Here is a 25,923-nt window from a genome sequence, read left to right as displayed (position 1 = left end):
AACCTGCCAGAGTTCATCATCTTGTTGTAGGAACGTCCACTGCCCTGGGACTTGTTCCAACACTAAAACTGCCCAAAGAACATCAATGTGCCTTATGACACCTCATTGTGCTTACCTGTGCGGGGCAGCAAACAGATCTCAGCTTCTGCCGCCCTCACAGCACCACCGGTCTGAGGTTGGGCCTGGGATATACACCTTCTTGTGGAGTTCCTCTACGTTCCCAGTCACGCCTTCCTGGTACCAGGCAGGTCAGCCCTAGTACAGGTCAGCCAAAGCTGTGACTGGGTGTTGTGGGGATGGGAAGAGGCCATGTGACGAAACCACAGGAGGAAGATGACAGCAGATACAGGCAAGGGAAGAGGAGTCAAGCAAGCAAATCTCACATTCAGCCAGTGGTGCTGATGTGGCTGGCACCTCACCTAAGCCATAAGAGCATTCCAGCACCACAAAATTCCTGCAGTAGTGCTGAGCATCACTACTGAATTTACCTGAAAATAATCAAAATAGATTTACAGCACCACTGTTGTGAGCCTCTGCAAGGAAGGGGCTGACAAGGGGGATTCCTGTCACCACAGGAACTTCCTCACTCTCACATCACTCAGTTGGCAGTACTACCAGACCTGTGGGCCCATATTAAAACTGTGAATTGTACAGTACCACAAGACTAAGACAGCACCCAGTAGGGTGATCATAATCACAGCACCCAGCAGAGTAACCCTCACAGCACACTGATGCAGCCCTTCACAAGTCAGAGTTTAGGGAACCAGCCCAAATGGCTGGGCAGTGACTCAGACCTCTGGAGCATCTCACAGGACACAACGGGAGTATGCGAAGTATTTTATATTATACGTTAAGTGAGAGGACACTTCATGTTCTCAGTGCCAGACACAGAATCAATGTATGGTATGCAGTTCCCAAGTGCTTACTCCCAGGCTACATCTAACCTGGCTGAACACCAGGGCCCTTTGCTGGCAGAGGAACAAGTCTCTTCCAAAATCCTGCACTAATTACAGCTGCTCTCAGGGCCCTTATAAACATCAGGCTCCACTTTCCAGCTCTTGTGTTTCCTTTTCTTTCAATAACAAAATTTTTAAAAGAAAGCTAGTTTTCTGGGTCAGAAGACTCTATGCATCAGAACAGTTTGATAGGAAAGTCATAATACTTGTAATTCCCTGAGATCTTTTATCTTGCACATCTCAGACGGACTCCAATGGTATCACCTGGCAAGGAGCCAAAGGAGTTCTGCTACTAAACCAGCATGATAAGATCAGCACTGAGTGGAGGAAATGCCAACAAAAATCTCCCACTTTTCTCTGGCTTTTCATCCAAACAAATGAGTATGTCACTTTAGTTCCCCCCTCAACAAAGTCTCAGTGCTTGAAGGTTGGCCCCATCCTTCTCCCTCAGTAACACTAATTTAGAAAAGAGTAGTGTATTTTCTCTGAGCCACTCTCCCACCCCACTGCTTGTCTACAAGGCCTCAACTCTTTGGTGGAACAGTAGATTACCACATGGCATAGCTTTCCAGGCAACTGTCTGCATCACATGCTGGAACTCACAATGGGAAGAATTCAAAATTAATACTATTGCACCACTCACGAAAGATGCCATAAAAGGAGACCCACAGAAAGCATGAACTATGTAACATTCAATGCCAGAAGACTAAGCATCAGATCCAGAGAGGTATTTAGGCACTGAATTTCCACTGACGTCAATGGGAGTTAGGTGCCTAACTACCTCTCTGTATCAGACCTTTAGTAGAGGAAACTTTAAGGCTTGATTTTTCAGTGGGTCTACAGTTCCTACAAACTCTTCAGCACCTCCTTTGAGGAGCAAGTCCTTCAAAGGAATGCCTAGGAGACTCATCACACATTTGTCTTGCCTGAAAACAACCATCCAGTTCTCAAAGGAAACAGACTGGACCTGGTAAGTACCTGAGAAAAAAAACAAACAACCACCTTTTATGACATTGTTCAGGTGTCACTGCTTGGCTTCCTAAGAGCCATTTAACTCTGTGAATCTCTAAGGCAGGATCCTGTCTCTACTACCAGGCTTATGGAGTGGCAATATGATAGGAGGCATCTGACAGCTATTGCATTGTGGAAGAATACCTGACAGACATCAGCTGCTCGTTAAAACTTACAGATTGTTTTCAATTAACATAGGCATCACTGAATTTCACTGGCTCTCAAAACAAAACAAAAAAAAAAAAAACAAAACCAAAAAAACCCCACCAAAACAAGAAACATGTCCACAATAACATAAACCAAGAAACTGATAGGACTCTGTAACTGATCATCTATAAAGAAACTGAACTGCACATGCTCTTAGTGGGCACCAAAGGGCAATCACTTGCCCCGTTCAGAAATATAAATCAAAGATACCACCCAAAGGAAAGGGGAAGGAAAAAACGGCCCTCGTGATGACAGTTCAGATTGAAATTAATTTGCCCACTTGCACAAATTCTGAAAGTGTTTGCTCTTGATTTTTCATCCCCACCACATGGCAGCTGCTTTCTTCCAAAGCACACACTCGCACTGTTGCAGGCTGTAGGAGCAAGACAGCCAACACTGGAAATAGACATGTCCCGCGGTGGCATGGCAAGCGACGGGGACAGCGGCCACACCACAGGGTGCGTGGAGCCGTAAGTACATATACAGACACAGACTTGTGTCTGGCCCAGGGACAGACAGAGGGGGAAGGTGTCACAAATATAAATCTCAGGCCAGGGAGCCAAAGAACTCAACTGAATTTTAGTCACGTGGGTATCTCTCAGTTTCCCTTGGCTGCCTCGATCAACTGTGGCCCAAAGTTGTAAAACCTGCCCACAGCTGCTCTGCTCACCCCCAACCTGATGTTTCACACTGTGACTTTATGCAGGCTTGTTTGGGTCTAACAAGGTCCTTATTTTTCTACAATGCAGGAAATAAGGAAACCAGCCATCAATTATTAGAAGCGCAGCAGATCTGAGCCGCGTGGCTGTAAAACAGATTTTTCTTTAATGAAACTGGGCTGGTATTTGCCAGAAATAACAAGTGCCCAAGACCAAAATGTAAATCAAAACTAAAGGAGAGTTTTCAAAACTTTGAATCATTGGTAGCAACAGACAAGCTCAGAAGGAGGTTGGTATGATTTTGGAATGTCTTAAAAATGTGTGACTAATATGACTTCTAAAGACATTATTTGTGAGTTAGTATTTCAGTCTCCCCACAGAAAGAAAACATCATGACCAGAGAGGGCCACAATGTTTGCTGTAATAACTGTGTTAGTATGTCGCTATTGCTATGCTAAGAAGGAGGCTAAGAGCCTTTGTTTTCATTTCAGAAAGCAAAGAAAGGGAAGACATTAATGTTGAAAATCATCCGTGCTTGGTAAGAGAAGGAAGATCACAGCTGTTACCCTTTCCCCACATGTCCAGGTTTTAAACCCAGTACTTGGTTTTAGTTGGTCTCAGCCCAGGTCCTAGGAGACAGTAGGTTCCATCACAACATCTCTGAATAGAGACTAGTCTAGTCAAGGAGGAGTGGTGCTGTTTGCTGAGGAGAGAGACATAACACAAGGAAAGAAAGGGCAGGTTTGAAGGAAACATTAGTTGCTAGAGATTGCCTTACTGTCAAAACCGTGTGATTGCGGTGCGGTAATGCTCCTCCTTCCCCAGCCTGCCCCTAGTCTTTGTCATGAAACCCAGCATGAGGATCTAAATTTGGCCTCAGTATGAATGCTAGGCCCAAGGACTGCAATGCAGAGGGTACATGAAGGAAGAGCAGCACCAGGTCTGGCAGCAGGAGATGGCCTGGAATCCAATCTTTTACAGATTGCAAGTGGAAACCATTGGGATGGTCCAGCTTGTTCGTCTAGTGATTCTGCCATTGAACGCAATTGTCCATGGTTGAAATGAATCATTTCTTCCATAGGTACATCCAAACCTGGCTCAGCATCTCCAAGTACCAGAGGAGTTATCACATCCTTTGCTAAGTTGTGCCAGGGTTAATTATCTTTGCGGTCAAAAACATGGGTCTCCCTTCTTGTTTGATCTTTCTCGGTTTCCAGCCATGAGATGCCATTCTGCATTTATCTGCACCCAAAAGAACCCTCAAGTATCACATATTTTCTCCTCTGGTGCATCTCCGGAACAGACCTGATTGCCTCTAATCTTCCATTAGTCCATCAGTACCACATATGGGTTAGCATCTTCCAGTTCTTTTCCAAATCCTTTGATTTTTCAAAGCTGTTTAAGAAACTTTGAGCAATAATCTATCTACCTGCAACTAGAGTGATGCTTAACAGAAGGATAACATTGGTCCCCTATGCTTTTTAATAATGCATCATATCACCTCATACCCCATTAGAAATTTATTTTCTCCTACCAATTGAACATGACATCCCAATCCTTTTCAGCATGACTGCTTTCCGGGACATACAGCCTCCCATCTATAAAAACAGTTTATATCCTCCATGCCAAGGTACAGTCTCATGTATTTGACTGTATGAAAATATTCGTTGTGCAGTTCCTGATCATTGCTTAAGAAATCCATGTCGCATGCCAGTCACCTCTTAATTTTTATTTATTATTCCCTTAATCTGAAGCAACAGACAAACTTTACTGGCAGTGGTTTTCTATTTTCTGTCAGGATTTCAGTAGAAACTATTAGATAACCTTGGGAACAAAACTCAAACCTTCAGAGTTGTATACAAAATATTGTCATTGTACAAAATATTGTTGTTTGGTGTGCATCTCAATTTCTATAGATAAATCAGTTTTTACTCAATTCAAAAAGCAATGTTATTGTTTTCTATACCACTATTTTTCTGCCATCAACATTGCATGTGACAATTCAAAACGTATCCCAGAAGCTTAAGTCTAATCTACCAACACATTTACCTCTGCCAGCCTCACTCTCAGGCTTGTTATAAAACAAGAACAAGCTTGATGAACCCTTTTAAGAAGCAGAACAGCTTCCTGCAGCTGCTCTGTTAATGCAGATTTCCGTCACAATACATCCCCATTTCTAAACAGTCTAAACAGTCTAAACTCCACCTGGACCATAAGGATGTAGATATGACCAACAACTAAAGGCCAATAGTGCTGGAGGACTTCAGCATGGTCAGTTAACATTAATATTTGGAAAACAGGATGCATTGCAAATGAATAATAATAATAATTCAATGTGAGCCTAATTCAGTATCAATAAGGCTATTTCCTTCTTCAGAACAATGGTTGGCATTTTCTATCCCCAACAGGCAACCGTTTGTTAGCAATGGCATGTCCCCAGAATGCCACAGAACATTTCACAACTGCTTTGCACATAAAAATCAACCATTTTCCATGCCCAGTTGTCCCACCACTGGCTCTCCCAACTGCTGCTCTTAGAGCCCTTCACTCAGTCTGGTTTTTATTGTATGCCTTCTCGGTGTTTTCTTGACAAACAAATGAGTGGCCAGAAACACCAACATTAGACAAGGAGGGATCTGAACTTTGTTCAGTAAGTCAGAGAGGATAGAAGCCTGGAGTATTACAGTTTGAGGGACCTCCTGTAACTCTTTACAGTGCCTAAGCAGTTGAGTGTGGGAATTAAAAATTTCACCAGAAAGATGGTCAGGCCCAAAGAGTTACATCCCACAGCAGGATTTCCATCCAGCCTGTCTTTAAAAACTCCAGTGACAACCAACTCACAGCCTGCTTGGGCACCATATGTCAAAAGCTAAGTATACTCCTAGTTAATATCTTTCCTAGCGTCAAGCCCACATAATCCCTGTGGAAGAATAAACCAATGTAGAAGAGACAGAAGGTGCTGAATATCAGGTGCATTTCACAAAGTACTTCATACCAACAGGGAAAACCTACAGCCACACCAGCTTCAGAAAGGACACAATAGGACATTTTCTTTCATATCAGCAGAACAAGACTGGTGCCTCTGAAGGATGCGCGGGCACCATGCACACGAATTATAATTCTGATCTATAAATCAGTGGATTCCATGTTTAGAAGGTCCTTCTCATATCTAGCTTATATTCTAAATCTGGGTTGCTCATCAAACTAGCAAATGCTATAGTCAGGAGCCTTCACACTGGAAGCTATATCCAATCTTCCAGATTGTTTTCTCTAGTGGTAGGTAGTATCATAATTCATTTTTACCTAAATGCTAGTTGGTTATGAGGCTATTTTTCACCAAGTTTCCTCTCAAGTCTCATATTATCTAGGCTCTGAAACTGCCTCCCTGTCACTTCAGAGTGACCGCTTGCTGCCGAAACATCTACCCCATGCATAAAACATCTTTATCACCTCTAATGTTTACTGTTCTTAATTTTCAAGTCTCCCAGCAACTTCTCCAGCAGCTAATAAAAACTCTATTGTTGGCATTAACACTAACCCTTAACAAGGAAAGTTCCCCAAGCAGGTTAGTCCCATTTTGAGAAACTTAACCCAGGTACCACTGAAGCAGCAAGCCTCTGCAAAACACCAGTGTTTTTGCTCAAGCCTGCCAAATAAACCTGTACTTGTAGCCAATGCCATCATACATTCGGGCTCAAAACACTATTGATGATTAGTCATTCCAATGGTTTGCTCCCACTTTCTAGATTTTGGCTAGTTTTTATATTGGCATTTTATGACTAATCTTGCAAAATATACGCACTTGTAAAAGTATTTGTGGAAGTGGCAAAGTTATAAGCAAATAGGCATAAAAGTGAATTTTGACAAAGCAGTCCGAGTATTCATGCCAGTAATCTCTGCCTAACAGCTTCTGACAGGATGCAGTAAGAGAAGGGAGATCTTGTATGAATAATGTTTCCAATAAAAGCTACCCAAATCACCCTGACAGATTTTGAGTATTTACACATTCAACAGACCAAAAGCTATTTACACCAGTTGCCATACTTCCACATATTTAGCTCACAATTCAAATAAATTACAACTCTTTACATATATTTAAAAAATAAGCCAACAGCAAAGTGGCACAAAGCAAAAGACAGAGGCCAGGAGGCTAAGAGAGTAGAAAGAACAAGTTCTTGAGACTCAAGGGCAGGGAAAGAGCAAGTGGGCTCTAGGGGTAAACAGCCCCTTAAATTTCCTGCATACCCGTTCAAATCAGAGAGATGCTGAAATGCATGGGGATCTTTGTTTTGAGAAGAGAACCATTTACACACATAGTCTGCAGCTTATCCCCCCAAAAATATGACAAGTCAGCAAACCTTATCGACTAGCTCAAGAACTCAAAGAAAAAGAATATAAGCCAATTTGTGGTGAGTTGGCAAGAGGAAAAATAAGAAGCAAAGCTGTTCAGATTAAAAACATGAGACATCTTTTTCTTTTGCCAAGTGAACTGAGTCCATACTTAGAGGACAAACTTCTATGCATTAGCCCTCCAGGGCTCAAGTCTGCCTCCTTTTTATCCACTCTTGGTTTTAAAATAGCATCACTTCAGATTTGCACCAGAGCTAAGGATAAGGGAATCAGGCCATCTCAGTTTCAGTTGAACATAAACCAGCTCTGATGACTTCAAGGAAACTGAACATTACAACAATCACATATCCAGAAAGGAGGAATTTAGTGTTGCTCCAAGTCCTGGGAGACAGTCTCAGCTGCGTGCAAAATCTGTTCTGCCAGAATGATGAGGATCTCAGGAACCTTGTAGTAGCTACCTGCACCTCAAGCCCAGGGGGCATACAATCCATTGGGTGATTTCTGCCTCAAGAACAACAGCCATAAGAGACTTTTCCATCTGCTGGAAGGCAAGGGCAACCCTGAAGTTGCTTCCTCCAGCAAACCAGGGGGGAAGATTTTCCCCTCAACAGCTACTTATTATTTCCTATTTCCAACACAGCTCCCTTAACGTAGCCTCCTTTCCCTCACCTCAGCGTGTCAAGCCCTAAAATAAATGGGAGAATTTGCTCCTCAGCAACAATTCTGCAACTGGCAGCGTAAACCAGATGCCAAGCAGTAAGAAGCCCGACTAAAATGTTCCATTAAAAACCTTACTCTCCCAAAGATAACAAATACGTGTTTTGCACTTTTCACCACTCACACTTGAGGAGACTTACCAACAAGGGCAAGCACCACGTACTTCACGTAGCAAAGAGAGAAATCTGGTCCACGCACACACTGCGTAGAGGAAGTGCAGCCACACTCAAGCAAGTGCCACCCGAGGCTGATACAGCCACATGTTGCAGTGCAGCATCCTGCAACAACACCAGATCAGATCTCAAACAGAGCACAGCCACATTACCCGAACACTGCACCTGAACTAACAAACTCTGTCCCTCAGCATAGAAAATTAAGCTGGCCCTGATGTGTGCCGAAACAACTGCACTGTTTCTGGCTCCAAGACTGGCTTGTCTTTCTCTACACCGTACTCCATTACACTCTCGCAGTAGAAATATCATGAACAGTACACAGACTTGCCCCAAAATGATACAAGTGGTCCAGCCTAGAATACAGTTCAAGCACCCTAACTCTTCTCATCTGAAACATTTATATACTTGGCCATGCCAGCTGCTGGCACAATCCTTCACCATTTTTGCCTATTTCATGTAGGATGCCAGATCACACCAGCTTTAGACCCATGCAGGGTCTTGAACAGGAAGAAAAATTAAAGGTGAACATGCTGTGCTGACTGACCTGGGCATCTGGGCTGCTTCTACTTGCACACTTTTCTTTCTGTGAGAGAGTTTAACACTTGGATCTTCTCTTCCATGCCTCAAAAGAGCATGGATGCGATTTTCAAAAATATTCAGTACTGGCTTCCTCATGAAGTCAATGCTACAACTCCCTGCAATTTTAGCAGGAACAGCAGGGCAAAGCAAGAGTTATGAAACCTGAAGTTAAATCCTTTCTGGGGGTTTCCCAGAAAATACTGGGAAATAAAACAGAAATTTCCTTTTATCTGTTCTCATTTTAACTCTCTTCTCTGTCCAGCACAGATGGGGGTTGGGAGGTAGGCAGGACTTACATAAGGAACAATAAGCGAGCGCTCTTTTAGAGTGAAATGAGTCCTTCTGAAAGCAAACGGCTGCTCTCCTCGAGCACCCTTCCTGTCCTATCTGGTCTTCTCTCTCAAGCGTCTGCCACTACAGAGATGTTCGTCAAAGAGCACAACACACAGTCATCGTAAGTGACTGATCATTTGCTCTCAGTGAAGGATTCAGGTTAAATCAAAGCCAGCTGCTTTAGAGAGGGGCAGGCGGCTAAAAAGAAGTTAAACAAAATAATAATAAAAAATGCAATCTAAAACCTACATACATAGGAAATCTACTCTTGTATTTCAAATAAATAACTCTAAGGTATTTAAGCCTCATGCACAGAAAATAATTTGGTAACTTTTTTTTTTTTAAAGTCATCCTCTTGCATTGTTGTTCTGCCCTAATAACTCTGAAATGTGCTACTCATCTCTCCCAGTTAAATATCCTGTTTCACAAGCCCACTCCTAGATATCTGAAACTGCACAGCATTTCTATCTAGCTTTAGGCATCTAGCATTCCAAAGGATTAATATTTAAACTTATTATAAAGGAATGGGGATTGCATTAAGCATGTAGTATTTAGCAAAACTTTCATATTAATAAACTGGTGTGTTGCTTGTTTGGAGCACATTTATCATTTTTAAACTCAAAAAAAGATTATGCTCCAAAACTGACACATGTATCTATTTTCCTTTTAATACAACCAAGACTTAGATAGGATTATAGAGTGGAAGCTATCAAATTACAATTTTTATAATAAGCTTAAAATTACATTATCTTTCTTTGCCTAAGGGATTGTTGACTTCAGTATTTAAGTGACTTAACCACAGCAAATTGTGAAAAAGCAGTGAATCACAGCACTTATTTTAAATAATCCTAGACCCTCTACCTCTTCTTGGGAAGTGCCTCATGTTAACATTTTTATACATATTATTGCTCTTACATCTCTTGATTGTAGATAAATGAGTAAAAAACCCTAATCTGTTACAAGACACCACTAATTGTTTTTTTTCCCTCTTATATTAGCTTTTGATTTACACCTCAGATACGCTCTCTGAAGCCAGCACGTGTAATTTATTTACAGCATTGGAAGGCAGGCAAAATACATCATCTACTGTTATACAACCTTCTACTAGGTATTAAAATACCAGGCCCCTGGAGACACACTTCATATAGTTCAGCAAGTTCCAAAATAAACCAAACCACCAATCCCTTAAGCACTTAAAACAACAATAGAGATCTGTATTAAAAAGTTAGTTTTACAGTATTTGATGATGTCGCCTTAGTGTCATTTTTCCCTCTGGCTAAATATGCAAAAAACCACGTAAGAATGTATTTGTTTCCCCCTCATTCTAAAACAACTGACAACTCTATAGCTCTCACAAAGCCCTCTTCTTATCACACACATAAATGCCAGAATTAAATCCAGTTTAAGATGTTTTGCATTCATTTAACCCTTAGAATAAATTTGATCGGGTAGATTCAATTACAGTGCTCCTTACCAACCCACTATGCAAAATAATCACATATACATTCAGACATAATGACAGAAAAGTCAGACATAACTATTAGATTTAAACCAATACAATTGCTTAAAAAAAAAAAAAGATAGAGCTCAAGCACTTTGTGATTATTTGACTGAGTTCAACCTTGTAATTCCCAAATGCTCAACACCTTAAATAACCTAAAACACAGAATTTGGATCTATTTCCTATTGCAGCTTTGGCAATGTCTCATCTGTTTTTCGTGTAGTCTCCTTTCGACAAATAATCTAATCATTAACAATCATTTAATATATCCAAACTAACGGCTGTAATAAAAAAGAAAAAAAGAAGAAGAAAAAGAAATCCTTGTTCCAGGTTACTAGTGAAGCGCAGATTCTGAGAACAGAAAGTTCCAGGTTCCAACTGAGATTTCACATACTGGGTGCCAGAAATGTAATAGGAGGGGAAGGAAAAAGGGAATTCTTTGCCTCTATTCTTCAAGCCTGTGCAGAAAGGTAGTACTGCAGTAGTCTGAACTGATACTTATCTGAATGGAAGAACAGGCCCTTGCTTTTTTTACATGCCCCATTTAAACGCAATAAAACGGCATGAGTGATTTTAACTGGTCGTTCTGTCTATGTCACTGTAACGCTCCCTGCTCTCAGGAGAGGGTAACAGCTGTGCCATATTCAGAAACACATACTTTTGCTATTGTTTGCACACTTGTAGGGCAAGATTACACTGTACCACAGTTAGTGAGCACTGCCCTTGCTTTGGAACCCTGTATTCTTTCAGTTACATCAGTGTGCTGGGAAACAACGTTTGGTGGCTGAGAAAAAAAAGCAAACAAAAACAGTCTATTAAAAGCAGTTTCATGCGCTGTGAAATGATTACTAGATTGCATGCCTTGTTCAAGCCTGTTGACATATAATGATACAAACCTGGAGTACAAAACGGAGCAGTTTACATCTATATTCCCTCTCCAATTACCCTGCCATCGACATCTTCAACAGTTCTAAAATCACTAAACAGCAGAGGTTCACATTTCTAGAATAATGGTAATCATGGTACTGAACATGGAAATTATATTCACAGTACTACAAATTTCGCTTCATAGTCCACACGTTATTCCAATTCCTAACTTACAGATGCATTTACTACAAGCTTGTTATTTTTTCTACAAGCTTTTCCCTGTACACAGGATAAAGAACTTCTGTAATATTAGGATTGAAATACTGACCCAAGTGGCAAGACTCCTACTAATATTAATTGTTGAGAGTAAAATTTTGTCCCTCCTATTCAACAGACTGAGCATCTTTGCTCACTGAAAGTGAAAACCCAACCAACTTTGTTGCAATAAAGAAGTACTATCTCCCAGAAGACACTCACGTTACATGTAGTAGTTTTACTAACTAGAATCTTGAAGCACTTCCAGAATATAATCTCAAATCTACTAAAAATCCTCAGCATACACTTTAACAGCTTCTATGTATACAGGATTGAACTCTAACATACAAATAATCCTTTAGATATAGTTGAATACATAATTTAGAATCTTCTAAGTCCAAAGTATTTGTAGTCGATGAGACCACTGACAGGAACACAGCAATGCACATACTTAAGTACTTGCAAGATACAGATGTTAAACTTTTTCTTACTATAAAAGAAGAAAGAAAAAGATATTTTTCTTTCATTCCATGCGTTAATGTGACATTTTAAAGCCAAAGCAAGTAATTTCTTATTTTTTACTTCTATTCCTTCAAGTAAAACTCAAGAAGTTACAAAATCTCTTCCACAGATCAGACTTATTTCCTGTAATCTGACATTATTTGTTATTCCATATAATTCTACACAATATTAAGATAGATAAAATATTTATTCTCTTCCTTTTTTCCAATAGCTGTATTTTTTTCTTGAAGCAGAATGGGTTTTTTTGCTTTTACTTTGCAAGTACTGAATGCCCTTATATGACAGGTCCATCATTAGATCTTCTGTTGTATTTACTAAATATTCTCTACTATCAATCCCTAAATAACAAATAATTTAATTATTAGATACAATTAAACCTCTTTTAAATTAAATCCATGAAAGGGTCATCTTCAATTCAGTGACTCTGATTTTGCAACACAAATCATTAGAAAAACTTCCTTCAGCAGTAAGTAACCAAAAGTTATTTTCCTATTCAAGACAAGTAAGCATTTTAGCCAGTTTAAGGGAGGAGGGAACAGTCACAGTTTATCCCAAATGACTTTATGCACACAGTCTCCAGTCTGCAGGTTCTTCTCCTTTCTCCCCTTACAAAAAAAACCAAACAAACAAAAAAACAAACCAGACCATGAAATAAGAAGGAGTTCTGTAACTGCAAGTTCTGTTCAAATAAACCTTTAAATTTCTTTTTGTAGTGGAGAGTTCAAATGCAGCAAGCCAGAGAACTACAGTGAAAAGAAGAAAAAATTATTACTATAGGTCTATATAAAATTGAGAGAGTTTAGAGATCACCATAGCAGCGAGCCCATTCCCTGTCTCTTTATCAGTCCATATAATATTTATCAGCTTGAGGCAGTCCCATTTGCTCCAGTGGGATAATTCAGGTGAACACAGACAAGGTGTATGAAAGAAAATGGCAGAATCAGGCCCAAGACCAGTCGATACTCCTAATAAGTCATATAACCAAAACATATGCTTTTGCTTAAGATCTCAACAGTATAAGCTGCTACTTATGCAAAGACTGTCCTGCTAACCAAAGGAACAGTCACGAGGGGTTGCAATGGCAAGATTTAACCCTCCTTCTCAACAGCAAAAGAAAATTAATACATTTCAATACATTGGTTGTATGTTTGCCAAAAGCAGCTACAGCTTAAAAAAAAAAAAAAACACACACAAAAAAAAACCAACCCACCTTCTCCTTGTCCGAATAAAAAATACACTCAACAAGGAAACATCCAACTACTGCAACCCGAACAGCTTATTGTTTTCCTCACTGTAAGTTAATATCTGAAGTGGTTACTGCAAAGGTCTGGGCCACTTGGATGATTTCCCAGTGGCACAACGAACAGGATAAATCTCGTCATTTCTACTGAGTCATGAATTAGGTACACCGAACGAAACTGGAAAAGAATGAAAAGGAGAAGTGTTTCCTGGTAACAACCATAATCAATGTCATTTAAAAACTGAGATATTTGACAACTTTATAGATTACTCTTTTGTCACCACTAAAGCTTTCTTTCCCAGAAGTTTCTTTCCTGTTGACAATAATTATTTTGCCCTGTGTTACTTTCAAAACGGTAATACCGTAGCATGAAATTCAACAAAAGAACCAAAACCACAGAATCCCAGGAAAACATTGTAAAATGGACTTCATACCTTATGGTACAGTTATTCTATGCTGAGCAGATCACAAATGCCTCTAAAAAGCCCTGTCTGGGTGCAAATACTCTGCCTTGTGACACACAGGGAAATGAATGATCAAGAAAAGTGTGGTGTGTATCACAGCCAATCATACCAGAAGGGGGAGGCTGGGTGAAAACGGGGTGTTTATTTCAAACAGCTCCCAAACAGAACAAAACATGAAGCACAATTCCAAAATTCTGATCTTTTTGGTAAACAACCAACAGCTCCATCCTGCAAAGTTTAGACCCAAACGATCTGATTCCCAGAAGTAAACCTCACCACCGCCCCTCACGGAAGCATTTTGCAGGATCATAACTTAAGCACTGTGAAGCAGCAGAGTAACACCGCAGAGACATTACAACAGCAGGATGCTTTTTCCCCATTGTGATTACTTCAAAGCTGCCCTTTTTATTAGTAGGGTAGTGTATCATTTTGATTCATTCTTTTTTGAAAAAAATCCAAAAAAAGTAAAGGCATGTTTAAAATTTTTTTTTTTTTTTTTTACAGGCAACTATAAAAATTGATTTTGCTCTTGTTAAAGAGGGTCTTTTACTCTCCCTACTTGCAGCTTTCAACTGTGGATAAACCAAAACCAGGAGGCACATTCTGTAATCTAACCCAGATTGCAGAGGGAATTACTGGGTACATGGTACTCTGGGACTGGAGAGCAGGAGACGCACAGTGCGATGATCTGAAATCAAGCTGTCATCAGTTTCCTTCCCAAAACCTTTTACTGGGTAAATATGAATATTTCCCTCATTCCCACTTCTTAGCTATATCTTGTTATATCACATCCACATACAGCTGTTCCTGGTCCTTTTCTTTATCTTCCTGAGAGAACCAGGGTTGTTGGGAGATGGTTTACACCACTCCTTGAAAGATCGGCAGCTTTCCTGTCTGCAGCATAGCTCACTTTAGATACACAGAGCTCTGATTTTACAGTTAGATCACAGTGAGCAATTGAGTGACTTCTGTTATTTCTGTGGAACTGACTCAGAAGTGTAGGGTGCTGAGCAGGGGCCAGCAGCTTGCAGTATTCAGTGGGAGAACTCCAAAATGCCCGAGTGGACATTAAGGCACTTGCTGACACCATACAGGTCAGAAGGAGCAGCACAGCCCACACATTTTAAAGCAGACTCTAGCCCAAAATTCTACTTTCCCTAACTTCTCCTGAAAATATCTTCACGGGAAAAAACAAAAACAAAAAATCCACCCAAAAAACCCCAGTGCTGCCGTCTTTGGAAAAATCCAACATTGTCCATCAAATCACCACGCTCAGTAAATGAACCCTATCCTGCCCAAGGATACCTCCTACTTACTCCCATGACTCAAGTCACCCATACGCTGAAGCGACCACAAGGTAACACCCTGGACAGAAAATACATTAAACAAAAACCAGCAACAAAACTTAAAATATCCCAGTGGTGAAATCAATCAGTCAGGAAAGATGAATTAGCAACCCTCTCCCATGCCCACCTACATCTACTATAAAAGTCCCAAGTGAATGGAAATTACACTTTTATTCTTTCCCTCCTTACACCCCTGCCCTCTGCAGCACCCACAAGAGGAATATGCATGAAAAGAGGACTAAGTAGCTCAAAGGCAAAGAGAAGGGGGGGGGGAAAGGAAAGTGCGTCAACATTCTGCTTGGGTAGGGCAATGCACAGGTAGGATTTTAAGCTGGTACGAGCCCTAGTCGAGTGGCACCAACCTCACTCGTGAGACCACAAGGGACTTGAACATCTCATGAGTCCCTTCTACAGGCAGCAGTCACAGCAGCACAGCGGTACTAGAGCTCGTAGCTGTCCCTTCGTACTTTGTGAATCCTCCTTCTCCCCCCTCCAAACCTGGTTCTGTGTAACAGACCTTCATTTCTTGCCAAACATTAACAACCCCTTTTTTTTTTTTTTTTAAATCAGGAGAGGAGAATTGCAGTATTAACAAACAGAAAAATAAAAAAGGTAATTTATAACCTGCTGCTCCACTCTGTCTGTATTCACTGGTGATGAACAAACACATCCTACAGTTTGCAGGACAGACCTCGCACAGATTGAGGTGTTCATTAACATAACTTCATGGCAATGAAAGGTGCCATCACCCTAGGTAACAAGCTCACAAAAGAAAATGTTACTAGTCCAAGGGCACGCAGGCTACTTTTATTTTTCAGAAGAACGGACAGAAAGGGATGCACTGAAAAAATCCTAGTGGAAAGTGTCTTACACCAACAAGATAACAGCATGTACATCTCTAAAACAGAGAATGGGAAAGGACCAAGAAGAAAAAAAGCAAATTACCTTTTTAACATTACAGAAAACATTGCTTTAGTATTAATAACCTGAGGTGCACGTATCTCTCTGCGAGGAGCTTTGTAGCATAAAGTAATGCTTGAATTCCTTCTGATCCCATCCAGTGATACCTTAGAGGAATTATTTTAAAACTAAATTTTGATTAACAAATTCCAGTTCAGTTAACAAGTTCTAGCTCAAAAGGGTAACTAACAGATTTTAGTGGGCAATTCCTAACCTAACTTCAGTGCCACTTTGTTAACAATGGAGAGATGAAAATTGGGCATTTGTTAACTAGCAGAATTTGCCCTTACGCCATGCCTTTCAGGCACCAGGAATCCCGAGTCCAAGGATTCACTGCCTGAATCCAGCATTTGTAACACCTCCTTGAAATACAAACTATAAATCCAAGCAACCGTGGTGAAACTGCTGAATAAGAACTAGGCGTTTATTGTGTCAGGCATACTCACAAACAAACACCCCACACGCACACTTAGGCGCAGGACAGACTAACCCAGTGTTCAGCACCATCCTCAAAACAACCACCTCTGAGAAGCGACCAAACCAAGCAGCAGTCACTCAGGAGAGCTAACGAAGACGCTAATCTCAGGATTTCTTAAAGAATATTGAGAAACGCTCTGCTGCCCATCAGCAAAAAACAGTATGGTTTATCCTGCGCCTCCAAGGTGCACAGAAAAAAAAAAAAAGTTTTAAAGCTTGCAGTTTAATAAACAAGTTAGAAAATACACTAAAGTCCAAAAAGAAGGGGGAAAAGACCCACAAAAAAAAAAGGAGCTTGATGCACATTTCTGTTTGGGTGGTGGATATTTTTTTTTTGTGGTGGTAGTGTTCAGTTCATGCATTTTTAAACTCACCCTTCACGCTTTGATGTTTCTGCTGCTGGAAATAATCTTTGGAGCCTCTAGCGCATCGCAGCTCCTGCGCCCTCGGCAGAATTGGGATCCTCTCGAATATGCTGGGTCTTTTGGGGATGAAATCTAGCAGAGGCGCTGACATGTCAGGGGGGCTCTGCTGAGGCTCCGTGTGGTCACTGCCGTTGCTGACAGTTATTTTAAAGGACATCTGAGGATTCAAGAGAGCTTTACCACTGCTGGGACGGGTCACCCGCGGCAGTTCCTTCAGAGGCGCTCCCTGGCATTTATCGGTCACCTCGAAGCGAGCCGGCCCGGCGCTGGCTTTCTGACCGCCTGCGAGCTCACAGTGCATGTCCGTGTCCGGCTGCTGCCAGGGCCCTCGCCGCTCTCCTGCACCGAGCGGCACACGGGGTGTCAGCGCCGGCGGCCGCCTCAGCCCCGCGCCGGCGGCCGCCTCAGCCCCGCCGCGCGCGCCGCCAACGGCCGTTAACCGCCGCCCGTGCGGCGGGAGGCAGCCCACAGCCGGCCGCGGGGAGCGTAACGCGCCCACGGCCCCGCTCGCTCGCTCTCTCACGCACACCGGCCGCAGGGGGAAGAAACGGGGGGGCTCAGACCTCGGCGGCGGCTCGCCTGTGAGGGACGGGGAGGCTGGCGCCGCGCGTCGGCTTTCCTCCCTCTCCAGGCAACACCGCCGAGCTTTTCGTAACCGCTCCGGGGAAGGCGAGACCGGCCGGGAGCGGAGGGGGGCCCGGCACACGGCCGGGGCTGTGTCGAGGCCGGTGCCTTTCAGCTGAGGCATCCAAACAGCGGCCACCCAGGCAACAGCGGACGCGGCAGCAGCGCACGCAACGCCGCAGGGCGTGCTTGCCAACGCCAAGCGTTCACGCCGCGCTCACCGCGGCCCCCGGGTCACCGGCCCCGGCGACACGCCGAGACGTGCGTGCGTGAGGGAGGGAGAGCCCGCCCGGGCGCAGGCAGCGCCTCGGCGCGGCGGTGACAGCCGCGCCCCCGCGCTCTTACCTGGGAGGGGCCGCCCGGGGGGACGCGCTGCCCGCCGGCTCCCGCCGCCCCCGCGGCCCGTCCTGCCGCCGCCGCCGCGCCGGGCTCATGGGCTCAGCCCCGCTCCCCCGCCGCAGGGCCGGCTGCCTGAGTGAAGGCGGCCCGGGCCATTACCCTGGCGCGGCGGCAGGGCCAGCCCTTCGCTCGGGCCAGTCGGGGCGGGCAGGGGGAGGGCTGTGCCGCCGGGGCCGCCCCTCGGGGCTTTGACAGCGGCGCGGCGGGGAGCGGGGTCCGCCCGGGGCCCGACCCGGCCCGGCCGCCCCTCTCGGCCTCGCCCCGCCGGAGAAGGGGAAAGAGCCGGGGACCCCGCACTTCGCCGCGGCCGTCGGGAGAGGCTCAGCACCTCCCAGCGCCCCGAGCCTCCTCAGAGGGCCCACACCTTCCCGGTGCCCGCCCCGGCGGTGAGGGGTCCCCGTGCTTGCCCGTGGTCCGTGTTTTTCCCTCACACCCACTGCCGAGGGCCTGGTCTCTTCCCCTTTGCCCGCGGGCCTCGAGTGTCCCCCGCGCCTGTCCCCAGGCAACCCGCTCAGGCGTCTGGCTGCCTTCGCACCCGGCACGCAACAGGTGGGAACCATGGGACGCCCGCAAACCACCCAGCCACTGAACAGCCGGCAGCGCCCTGTAAACAACTTCTGTGCGAAAGCCACAGCAACTGCACTGTGTCACGGAGGAGCAGCGGCAGAGAGCAAAAGCCTTGCCAACGGCCTGGGCCCGGGAAGGAGGAGAGGTGTCAGAAGTGGGTACAACCTGGCCAAGACATCTCCTCAATGACGCAGTTTTGGGTGCATTCAGTGCATACAGCAGCCGTGTGTTGTTCCGTTCCTGTCCTACAGGTGCCTGGAGCTGGCCCACTCCATTAGAGAAAATTAAACTAGCTCAGAGCAAGCAGCACAGAGCAGTGACATTTGTGCTGGCTTCTCCTGGGCCAGCTCGGGTCTGGAAGCAATCTAGCTGGGTGTATTAGCTTGGGCCTGGTTCCAAGCAAACACAGGCTGAGCTACGATGCGCAGCTTTGCACCAGCAAGATTTACCAGCCCACTCTTTGCTGGCTCGGGGATGTCTGCACACTGCTGCCCAGCATGCTGCTGTCAGCACAGGTGCGGGACAGCAGGTCTGCCACACACCAGGACAGCTCAAAGATAGGAGTGACTCGGACCCACCCCTGATTTACACCCGTGTAAATCAGACAGACGTCTGGTTGGAAACCGTGCCTGTTCACATCAAACCTAAAGGAGAGGCTTGGGAGATTTAGCACAAGGAGGAGGGACAGCTACTGAACTGGCGTCTTGCTACACCCCTCCTGAGGAACATCCCGCAACTAGATGACAGAGACCTTCATCTTCTTGCAGCACAGATGCTGCACAGAGTGCCTCGCTCACAGTTTTATCCATCCCCTTAATAACATATGCCACCCTGCAGAGTAAAGGAGTGGTCCAGACGGGAGGGCATGACTTTTTCTTGGCAAATGCTAGGAATGTTGTGGATTTGGTGGGAAGGAGGCGACTCTCCTTAAAAGACACGAGATCTGGAGATGGAACAAGCAGTTGTGGGAGCAGTGTGCCTCTCCCCTTCCTGCCTGGTGTGGATGCCCTGAGGTCTACAAAAGAAGGAGCTTGCCAGCCTTTATCCTAAACGAGGGCAGTAATAGGTTCTTTTTCTTCTGTAAGGCCACGTCTTAAATTGTCAGAAGTCAATAGCTCTCTGTCAAATGTGGTTGAAAACTGGTAAATGTCCTCAGAATATGTTAGTGGGAGCAAGACACTAGAAAAAGGGAGAAATCCCCACCTCACCTCTATAGGAAACAAAACTAAGTATCAACTATCTGTCACAAACACTGAATTTTAATGGTGACATACTGGGGATTTATAAAAACAAAGTAAAAATTCTCAGCATACGTTGTCCCTCTGCGTGGCTGTTCTCTACAGCTACACAACACCTCTCAGTGCTCTGCTAACCTACATCCTTCCCCCAGTCCCATCGGTCTGCAGGGCCCTCAGGGCCCAGCCACTCTTTCTCTTCGATTTGGAAATGCTAAAGGCACCTGGCAGTGCTACCAGAAACAGTAATTATTTAAGACACAAATACACTGTGGTAACAGTCTAAACCCCAGTGACGTGAAGAGGCAGTAAAATTTACCGAGGGAAATATTATTCCAGAACGCAGCGTAACCAGGGTAATCCCACTGCTTCCAGCACAGGAAAAAACTAGTGTTTAGGGGGATCCTGAACATGGCCTCAGCTTGTGCAAATTATTACACCTATATTGATACACACTGCCTGAATATCTAAAATAGAGGGGTTTTCCTAGAAAACAGGACATATTGTATAACTTCCTAGAGGGATTTTTCTTTCATGGTTAGGGATCTTCCCACAGCAAGCAGGCAAAAGGACAAACTTCAGCACCTCGGCTGCTCTCACCTCGTTAACCCACATCATTCTGAATTCCCTACCTCAGGCCACGCATGTCCTGCTCCGAACCGCTGTTTAATTCTATTTCTTTTTCTCACCATCACCATTATCCAGAATATTCTGCAAAATACCAGCAGGTGCCGCCACTCGCTTAGCAATAGCCCAGAGCTGGGCTGCTCTGCAGGCAGGAGGGACACAGAGCCTCCTCCATGCTCTGGGCACCCTCTGAGCAGGGGAAAAAAAAGCCTTTTTCACCCAGGTGGCCAGGGAGGCTTCGGACTGAAGCACATCACAGCTCTAAGCTTCAACAGGTACCCACATTCCTTCGAGCCCGGTAGGAAATGAGGCCCCATGGACTCACACCTTCTCTCACGCCACTATTTTCTCAGTTTCAAGCGAGGCATTTGGCAGCTGCCCTGTCTTTGATGGGACTGTCCCGCTGGGGATGCTCATCCCTGGGCCTGAGCAAGGGAAGCAGGTGGTGGATGGACATCCTCCTCCAGACCTAGTTGTGCCTGATAGAGACTTGACACCTAGAGCTCTTCCAAAGCAACGACTTGACTCCTCGGCACGTTCACAGACGTGGGAGGAACAAGTGCTGGGAGGAGCCTCCCTGCTGAATCAGAAGATGCTTCATATGTTTCAGTTCTGGAACAAAGGCCAAGCAAGTGTAATCGTAGCTGCTAAGACTGTTTTATGCCCTGGGTCACCATGACTTTGCTGTATGCACAAGCTGTGCAGCAAATACTGATTCACCCAATGTTGTCACTACATCCATGAGCTAGATCGATGTCTCCCCTCCTTGCATCCTTGTGTAAACTAGTCATTGGCCTCTCTTCCCATGACAGCAATACTCTCCCTTCAATAGAACCAGGGGGGAGATTTCTCCATATTATCCTTCTTGTTCAACATTCCTGGTTGCTGAGGGCTGTGGTCATGGGTCATAGCATGACCCACAGCTAGCCCAGTTGCCTCTTCCCTCTGTTAATGAAGTCGCCATCACCAAAGCAGACCTTCCAGTTGAGGCAGATAGGACATCCTCAGACCCTGAAGCTCGTCCCTGGGAGTTGCTTCATTTCAAGTCAGATGTGAAAGGTGAGGTTGCATTTGGGATGAAAAATGTACAGAGGAATGCAACTGCTCGCCTGAATATCCTCTCCCTAGGTCAAGTGGGTAGGACACAAGTGATAAGTAACCACAGACTTGCCCATCTGCCCATTCACTCCTAGCTGGTCACCAAAGAAAGAGAAAACATATAGTAGCCTAAGGCTAGCTCAGGCTGGGGTGAAATCTTACAGCAACTAAGAAAAACCCAGGACACAGACAATTGCTGGTGCAATGGTGCTGGTTATGCCGATTGGTGTCCTTGTAGCCAGACGGCGCTGAAACACCACCAAGTTCCCTGCCCTTGTGGTTCTGGGCATTGGTGGTGATAGGACAAGGCTGCAACACCAAAACCAGCTCCTGGACCGTGTTAGCCACAGAAACTAAGCAGTCCTGCACCACCACAGCACAGTTAGCATAACTGCACCCTGAGCACGTACAAGGCCACATCACACCGGACCCAACTCAAAGCTTACACAGAGCAGTGAGGAGGAAAAAAAAGTTTAAACAAGTTTGATACTTCAGTTTCTCCCTGCTGATACCCAAAATCCAGTCATTGTCACGATAGTGGTTTTCTCAGGGTCTACAGGTGCTTTTGCAGACATGCAGCCTCTTTGCTCCAGAAAGCATGAGCCCCTGTGGTCACAGCTGCACAAGCAGGGGCACAGCTATCCTGGCTTGAGATAATGCTGCCTGGGAGCTGAATACACGAGGACAACGAGAGATCATCTGTAAAAGGTGAGGGAAACAAGGAAGGGGGAAAGGACATTACATGAAGGGGACCCCAGTTCACCAAATCCAGTCTTCAAAGTGTGCTCTTTACCTTTGTCAGGAACGGCTGTAATTGGCCTCAGCATTATGGCTGGTCACAAACCGGATCTTCGAGAAAGTCGTAGAAGCTGAAAACTCCAGTTCCCTGAGCAGTTCTGCTGTGGGAGGAGAGGAATGAAGCAGAACGGATACAGGTAAGGTGAGCTGCGCGAGCAAACAAGGAGAGTTGAAGTATTAATCTCTAGTTCACATACTGAAATCCCTGCTTCTACTCCAGCAGGCCACAAAATTAAATTTCAAAAGGACACGATTGAAATTGTGAGGCCTTTGTGTAACTGCTGCAGTATAGACAGAGGTGGGATGTGTTACCATAAGCATTCTGTTAATATAGGGCAAAACAAGCTCTCTGGTGGGAGAAATAACTAACTTTGTTATAAATAACCTGGTTGCAAATGAGCTGTCGATTCACACACAGCAGTTTATTTACAAAGGCATGCCAAGTCCAGACTTGTTTTTGTTTTAATTTACTGCACCACAGATAGTAAAAAAGAAACAACCAAATAAAAACTGAGCCAAAGGGATTGTCTCTGTAAGTATGCCCGTTTCTTAGAGATTGCCCATATCCCTTTAAGGCAGCACAAAGCCCCTCTTTATAGTGGTTTTAAAATGACCTCCTAAATTAAGACAGCAGGGTCAAACTGACCACACATTATCTAGTGATGTACTCAACTATTGCCTCATAACTTACAGATTTGTTTATAGCTCTTGTAGTTAGAAAAAAGAAATTCCTCAGATCACTGGGACTTATCTATTAAAAACAAGTCTCTTTTCAACAGCGAGCATATTTTGGATAAATCATACGGGAATCTTGAATCCACCTTTGCCTTGCAGAGACTGCAAGAAACGACCAGCATCTCCAAAAGCCACTGTAGCACTACAGATCTCTCCCTCCCTCCTGCCTCCCCAGTTAATTGGCAGATCATTCTAGAGGACTTTGAGGAAAAAACCTCTAAAGAAGGGTTCAACTAGCCTCCATTCAGGACGTGGTTGTTTACACCTGCAGTTAGCTTCCTCAAACATTCATCTGTATGATTTCTCTGCATCAGTCCATAAATAGATTCATCTCTCACACCATGCATACACAACACAGGTAGTAAAATAAACTTACGTCATAAACAAACAAACAAACAAAAAAACAGGACAGCACAACTTAAGAATGTTCAGCTTGTAAAATCCAATCCTCAGCATTGGGACATGCCAAGACTAGAATTACTGGTACAACCTCAATTCACGCCTACTATAAATGAGTTATAGTACTGGCTTTATAACATGGCCCCACAGTCATTTTGCCTGGGGATCCATATAGTCAGTGCACTGAAGATAGTGATTGCTGAACGAGCAGCTAGTCGCTCCTCTGTTCTCTCTTTATTGGCATAGTGTCTGGACCACACATTGAATATATTTACTGCACATCAGCCAAGCCCTCTGCAGAATACAGAATTATTCATTTTCTCCAGGGCATTTCTTTGGTCTCCATCACTGCAGCAGCCTACCGATTTGCAAACAAATATTTACTTATTACCATTGGAGGTGAGGGAGGGTGGGATTAGACTAAGCCCCATTTTCAACCGAGGCCCAGAAGCCAAAAGCTTCAGTTTGAGTGCTAAACTTGTGACAAAGACCGACTGCTTCCCCCACCCCTCGCTGCAGGTTATTTAGCATTTCCCATCATTGTATAAGGTAGAGCACATTTCCAGTTCCATCAGTTAAACTCAACCTTTGGTGTCCCAAACGGAGCATGCAAAAACTAGGAGTCTTGCAAAGAGTGGCCACCCGTGAAGAGCTGAAGTGCTGCACAGGATCTCTGTGATAAAGGCAAGGACAAACCATTTCTCCCTGGCAGCGTTCAGCTTGCACTAACTATGAGGCTGGGCTTTCTTTTCCTACAACACTCTTTGTGGTTGCTGATAAATCCTTCCCCAGACCCAGCTGCCAGGGTCTGCAAAGGCAACAGCTCCCTCGGCACCTAACTTTAAGCTGCAGCCCTGTGCTCAACCCAAAACTTTGTACCACCGCAGGTCCACAGCCTGTTGCTTCCCCAAACCTGCTCTGAGCAGTGACCTCTGCTGGTAAACAGACAGGGAACCCAGCAGTTTACAAAGCTGGTGCCCCATCTACCTGGTCCTCAAAGCTTGCCCTGAAGGTAGTCACTCAACCTGTCTCTTGATCGGAAACATCCTAACATTAGTACGCCCGCAACTGGAGCTTGCTAAGCAAGAGCAGAGAATGATGCTTACACATAACCTATAACAATCTTTCACTCACAAGCAGCTATATAATCCCGCTCCCAGTTCCTTCAAAATTCACTCCAGGGTTCTCACCATACCTTTTCAGACAAGATGCAGTTAAATGCAACAGCCTGCCCCAGCATTGTTGTTTTAGTAGTCAGATTTAAAAATTGAGTTATTCAAGAAGCAAAAGGCAAAGCCTGTAATTTTTGGTGTGTTTTGGGCAGGGGAGGAGCTCACTATTCACTCCGCACTTGGTTCCTTTGATGACTGTGTGAGCATATACATGTGCTTCTTAGGCCACAGTTTTCTCAGAAATTCTTCCTACTTCTGGAACTGACTCTTTAAGGGGATTAAAAAAAAGAAAAAAAAAGAGAGAACTCCTATGCCATCACCACCTATTAGAAGAATCAGCTAGTGCATCCAGCAGACCACACAGGGAACTATTCCCCCTTGAATTTGTGTTTTGATCTCATGGCAGGCTCCAGAGACACCACATTCATTTATCTCCTGACTGACTAGCTCTACTGTAGTCCCAAGATTTTTGCAAGGGCAGAAAGGTGAGGTGTCTCTAATTCATTGTCTTCTGAAATCAGAGTAGAATGTAGGTTTTGCGCTCTCTCGGAGCCTGTTTTCTCAGACACAAGGGAGCTGTGCAGTTTGTTTATACTACAGGTTTGTCCAAAGCTGATATGCCAGATGCAATTCTCTACCATGAGTCTGCAGCGAGGGGAAGCAACATTCTGATGTGAGAACATCCCCTTATAACACAAGAACTTGGCAAACCACACTCCAGGTACATCCACGGCACCGAAGTGCATTTATTCCACATAGCAAATATGTTAAGACAGTACTGGTGATGGAAAATATCAAGACCACAGTGGGAGGAGGGTGTGTGGGTAGTGGGGAAGGTCCTCAGCTTGCAGCATCTGTGATGATTCCACCCAGACCTTCATCTTTTTGTTGCACTTTGTAGAAAGGTGGTGATGGAAGTGGTGGGAGCATGGCTGCCATCGGCACGTGAAGCCCTACAGCTATCAAATGCCTGCATGAAAATGCAAAGCACTGCAAGCTGCCACCACTCATCCCCTGGGGAGAGGGGACAGCACTGCACATGGCAAGAAGCACCTTCACAAGCTGTGGGTGCTCCTAGGGCCACCTCATATGGCTTCACACACACGTACACCCAATTCCCCGAAAGCGTCCGGCCTTCCCCCCCAGGCAGAGCATCAGATGCCCAGTTCAAGTAGCTGGGAGGAGGTCTGGTAAGCACACAGCCCACAGACTGCACGACGTGCCTGT

General features: G+C 44.6%; 1 protein-coding gene across 5 annotated transcripts in view; it reads right to left on the bottom strand.

Annotated features, from left to right (window-relative positions):
* Window positions 1-18,190, bottom strand: part of GLIS1 (GLIS family zinc finger 1) — a 205,803-nt gene extending 187,613 nt beyond the window's left edge. For 3 of the 5 annotated variants that reach the window (XM_072868031.1, XM_072868030.1, XM_072868029.1), the window contains exons 1-2: window positions 18,012-18,190; window positions 16,992-17,381 (exon numbers count right to left, since the gene is read on the bottom strand). In XM_072868031.1, coding sequence (XP_072724132.1) covers window positions 16,992-17,343 — 352 coding nt within the window. In that variant the 5' untranslated portion in view covers window positions 17,344-17,381; window positions 18,012-18,190. Of the gene's footprint in view, window positions 1-16,991; window positions 17,382-18,011 lie in introns of those variants that run through there. The other 2 variants (XM_072868028.1, XM_072868032.1) reach the window with 2 other exon arrangements.
* Between the last annotated feature and the right edge of the window lie 7,733 nt (window positions 18,191-25,923).

This window comes from Ciconia boyciana, chromosome 7 (genome assembly GCF_034638445.1).
Source record: "Ciconia boyciana chromosome 7, ASM3463844v1, whole genome shotgun sequence".
In the NCBI taxonomy this organism is placed as follows: Eukaryota; Metazoa; Chordata; class Aves; order Ciconiiformes; family Ciconiidae; genus Ciconia; species Ciconia boyciana.
Note: the sequence above shows the minus strand (reverse complement) of the source record. Positions and strands in the feature narration are given on the sequence as shown.